This window comes from Azolla caroliniana, unplaced genomic scaffold (genome assembly GCF_043228905.1).
Source record: "Azolla caroliniana isolate FFs.n. ecotype wild unplaced genomic scaffold, voAzoCaro1.0.p SCAF_2, whole genome shotgun sequence".
Taxonomy (NCBI): Eukaryota; Viridiplantae; Streptophyta; class Polypodiopsida; order Salviniales; family Salviniaceae; genus Azolla; species Azolla caroliniana.
The window spans coordinates 11,165,070-11,170,033 of NW_028230437.1; the positions used below are offsets into that span (position 1 = coordinate 11,165,070).

A 4,964-nucleotide genomic window follows, 5' to 3' on the forward strand; every position below is an offset into this window, starting at 1 on the left:
TCACCCCACTAGAGCCACTCCCATCTAAAATGTCGTACTATAAGAAACACTTCATGCACTTCTCTGAGTTAGGTTTTATCACACGGCCAAAATATCTAGATGTATTCTTACCACATGCACTAAGGGTTGCCATTGGACAACTTAGAATATCATCTCACCAACTTGAGATTGAAAATGGTCGTACTAGTGGAGTCCCTAGGGAGGAAAGGATATGTAGGTTATGTCACATAGAGATAGAGGATGAGTACCACTTTACATGCAAGTGTCCAACCTATGCCGAGATAAGGGCAAAATACCAAGACATACTTGGTCCGTCTCCCACCCTCCCCAAACTATTAGATACTCTAGATATAAAGAAATTAGGCAAATACATTCTAGAGTTAAAACAACACAGAGAGAATAAATTACAAAATGTTGACAATAATGTTGCTAATGATCACGAACATGTAACAAATGCAGTTTTTCAAGAACCTGAGGAGACGACGAATGCCGACACACTTGCACCACTCGGCCTTTCCATTGATGAGGCAGAAAACCAGAGAAGAACCAGACGTCCTCGGGTGCCGGGTTTCAAAGCAACTCAACGTGATGTGGAAGCAATATTGAAAATAAGGGAACGTGAGCTACACCGCCTAGAAGCCATGGCTAGGGCACTCTCTACATTGGAACCCACATCAAGACCCTTTGACCCCCCACTTCTTTTCGAGAGGCTTGGGTGGAAATAAAATTAGGCTTAGTGTATAGTCACTTTCGAGTATACTACATATTGTACACTACTAGAACTCTTTTAGTTTAAGTTCTATATTTTTTACTTAATTTTATTTTTAGTTATGATGACTGGATAAATACTCTATTGTTGTAAACCAATTGTCTCATGGGCCAAATTTGGCCTTAGAAGACGTTAATACATCTTTCTTTCTTTCTTCTTTCTTTCTTCTTTCTTTCTCTCTCTCTTACCCTTTCCTAACTGTCTTCTGTTGTCCAACGAAGCCGACTATGTCTCGAGCACAAACCTTCCGCATACATAATCTTTTACATATGGTCACCCACTAACTATGTACACTACATAGGTAGTGGAACATGTTGAATTGTCAATAGGCAAGAAGAACATTGTATTGAGGAAAGAATTTCCACTTGCTCCAATAAAGAAAATTGCTACATTAGTACTCCCTTCAATTTTCGCAGAGAGGCTTTCACTCCATGCCAAGAATCGAAGATATCCCAATTATGACGCAAACCGCAACAGTTGAGAAATAGGAAAACGATCTTCATCTCTGATTTTTGGGTCAACCTGTATAAATTGTGCAAACATCTACTTTCTAGGCGTCGTAACACCGTGATAAAACTTGCCAAATTTGATAGCTTAAGGGTTTAAAGATAATTCTACGCAACCCATGTGATTCCCATCTTATCCATCTTCTTCCGCAACAAAGAATATTTAACCCCATGGACGGCGAATGTTCTTGCAAGGGGAGAGTATTTCATTTTGAGTATTGGGATGAGATATTTTGATGAGCTTGACTTGGATAAACAAATGGAGACCAGAGTGATGGTGTCTCACCTTAATTCCCTTTTTCCTTTTTCTTTTCGTATGTCATCCAGTTTCCTTAAAAGTAAGCAGCACAGCCATGAAAGGTCCAATCACGACACCAATAGCATTACATGGATTTGAAGGTGTGGAAGGAATATGCAGGAAGTGGTCCATGCTGCAACTTATGTGGCGATATTTCCTCAAGCCTGAACATATATCGCATAAGTGTATGTGTGTGTGTGAGAGAGAGAGAGTTATAAAAATAAAAAGAATATGATGGGTGGAAAGGAAGTGGACGTGAACAATGCAGGCACCCAATTACCCCCAGCTTGACGCTCTCAATATCCAGACGACACCTGCAACATGATTTATTCATCCAGTCAATATTAGCAGATATTATATATACATGGGAATACAAAAACATACATATATATATATCTATAGCATCATATACATCATGCAGGATCAAGCCTTGGAATTCTATCAATCACAAGAGAAAGAGTGCTGCAGCGTGTGAAGGCAGCGAAGGAGGCAGGCAGGCAGGGAGGGTGGGGAAGAGAGAAAGAGAAAGAGAAAGAGAAAGAAGGAGATGGAACCTGTCCTGCGCCGCGGCTGCCATAGAGCATTAATGCATGGGCAGCAGCAGCTTACGGTATTGGCGATTCTTGGCATCTGCGTGTTTGCGGTGTCACATTTATCCAATGCGGAGGCGGCGAATAACGAGAGCACCTCATCACCGACCGGAAACTCTAGAAGCTTGGACGAGTGGCTACGGGAGGAGGTGTTGGGGTACCGTCCAGACCCCACGGAGGGCGACGTAAATGACGAGGATCACTTGCCACGGCGTCCACTTGAGTTCGATGACCGCGTGTTCAGCCAAACCATAAAGGATGCCAAACACAAGGTGACCCAATTCTTGAGAAGCCGTGGATTGGCCGCGGCAACTGCCAATGCGAGCTCTACGACCAAGACCATCGTTGTGGCTAAGGATGGGTCCGGCCACTTCCGCACTGTGCAAGCCGCCATCAACAAGGTGCCGGCCTCCAACACGAAGCGTATCATCATCTACATCAAGAAAGGGGTGTACAACGAGAAGGTCACCATCCCTTCAGGCAAGGACTTCATCACGCTCAAGGGTGAGAGTGCTGCTCTCACCTACATCCAATGGAGTGACACTGCCTCCACTCTTGACAAGAAAGGGCAACCACTAGGCACCTATGGCAGCGCCTCGGTAGCGGTGGAGGCCGACAACTTCATCGCCCTCGACATCTCCTTTAAGGTATGTACTACTACTCTCTTCAGGATCATGACCTTCCCTTCCCTTCCATGATTGCATATATATATATATATGTATGTAACATTCCCTCCCAATCTCCTCATGAGTTGTTGATGTATGCACCGCATCATTGTATACTCACTCAAATTTATACTCATTCTTCCATTCAATTGTTGTACTGCTACTCACTCACTTAATATATATATATATTATAGAACACGGCTCGGCACCCCCCTCCTGGCGCTGTGGGTCGGCAAGCCGTGGCTCTTCGGATTCAAGGCGATAAGGCTGCCTTCTACCGTTGCAGCTTCTATGGCGCCCAGGACACGCTCTACGACAAGGAAGGCCGCCATTATTACTACAACTGCTACATCGAAGGCTCCGTCGACTTCATATTCGGCGACGGTCGCACCCTCTTCGTTGTATGTTCAGTCTGAAAAGCTTTTTTTAATAATGCTTTCTTTGAATGTATGCATCCCTAGCTGTCATTAAAAAAAGGGGTGCCAGATCATATTCTACTTATATATTTTCATCATCATCCATCCATATCTATCTATCTATCTATCTCCTTTCCCTTCATGGTTTCTAATTCCATGAAATATTATTTGTTTGTACGTGCAGAAATGCCACCTTCACTCCATTGCCTCTCCCTATGGCTCCATCTCCGCGCAGAAACGGCTGTCTCCCAATTCTAAGACCGGCTACTCGTTCGTGTCGTGCGTCGTGAGTGGGTCGGGGTACATATACTTGGGTAGAGCATGGGGTGCCTACTCCAGGGTCGTCTTCTCCTACACCTACCTCTCCAGCATCATCACGCCCCAGGGTTGGGATGACTTCGGTGTTCCTCTCAATCAAAAGTGAGTTGTTATATTATATATATATATATATATATATATAAGTTATAACTATAACCCACCCAGAGTAATGGAATGCCTTATAAGCTGGTCAGTAATCTAACAATATATATATTGAATCAGGAGAGTGTTCTATGGAGAGTACAAATGCTCAGGCCCCGGAGCCAACCGGAAGGGCCGTGTTGCATGGTCTCGCCAGCTCACCGATGCCCAAGCCAAGCCCTTCCTCAGCATCACCTTCATTGATGGCAACACATGGCTGCCCAAGTGATATGGGCCCATCCATACCCATACCTCTCTATGACCAACAAGTACTACCCCCAACAAATTAAAGTCATCAATTGCAATTCAATCCTCCATTCATTCCCAGAATTTTAAAAACAAAGAATAATGCTCATCCCCAAAAGATAATGAGACTTTGGAGAATAATGCCCATCCCCAAAAGATCACTGCTCATATGAGGGTCCATCTCTCAACGTCCACTATACCCTAATATTTACTCACCAATAGCCAACACTAAAATTGTGAGGAGGTCAAGGCATTTCTCCCTATTGTAGTCTTCAATCTTTTAACGAATTTCCATATATACCCTCTCAATCCTCCAGGGGGTGTTCCGTTGGCATTAACCTTAAGACATCTCCTTATGATTATTGGTCTCATTTTATAATCAAGATTTTCTTTTGGCAAGCATGTGTTATGCATAAATCTTGTTAACTTGACACATGAACTTTTTTAATGAAGGCTAGATTATGTCACCTACATTAAGCTCCAATTTTTAAAAGTCTTATTTCTCCTCTTTATGACACAACATAATCTATCCACAATCAAGGCATCACCCATCCATGACCATGGAGGGGGCCCCCCATCAAGGACCATGCATCCATAACCTTCAAATTTCAATAAAACACACTAGTGATTTTTTCCCAAAAGGCCTCAGAGTTTTCGATATTTCCCCCACATCCTTGATCAATTGCAGACACTATGTCAATGACGCAAGCTTGTGCGCACAAAGGTTTGATAGGAAGGAAACCCATGTGAGTATTCGAAGTAATCTCCTATTTGTAGAGATATCATGTTAAAAAGGTAGTACTATGCGAATCTTGGTGGTTCTTACGTGATTTCTAAAATTTCACAATTCCTTAATTCTATATAAAGTTTCTCACATTTATTTTTTTCCAAAACGCCCGTTTTAATATTGTTTTGACACAACCCTTCACATAACTAATGTATTTCTTCTTAGTTTATTATAATACACTAGATCCAATATTTCTGGGACAATGCATCGTATGGTTTTGACCCAAGG

General features: G+C 42.7%; 1 protein-coding gene across 1 annotated transcript; it reads left to right on the top strand.

The window, feature by feature from the left end:
* Positions 1-2,084: 2,084 nt before the first annotated feature.
* LOC147867354 (putative pectinesterase 53) lies at positions 2,085-4,348 on the top strand. Its single transcript, XM_087315141.1, has 4 exons — positions 2,085-2,810; positions 3,023-3,229; positions 3,429-3,664; positions 3,785-4,348. The coding sequence occupies exons 1-4, from the start codon at positions 2,121-2,123 to the stop codon at positions 3,930-3,932; spliced, it is 1,281 nt and encodes a 426-aa protein (XP_087171267.1). The 5' UTR covers positions 2,085-2,120; the 3' UTR covers positions 3,933-4,348.
* Positions 4,349-4,964: the final 616 nt, after the last annotated feature.

Bases quoted from the DNA above. Each gene is read 5' to 3' on its own strand.
- LOC147867354 (XM_087315141.1), top strand. From the start codon at position 2,121: ATGGAACCTGTCCTGCGCCGCGGCTGCCATAGAGCATTAATGCATGGG. The intron at 2,811-3,022 runs GTATGTACTACT...TATATATTATAG, and splicing joins CCCTCGACATCTCCTTTAAG to AACACGGCTCGGCACCCCCC. The intron at 3,665-3,784 runs GTGAGTTGTTAT...ATATTGAATCAG, and splicing joins GGTGTTCCTCTCAATCAAAA to GAGAGTGTTCTATGGAGAGT.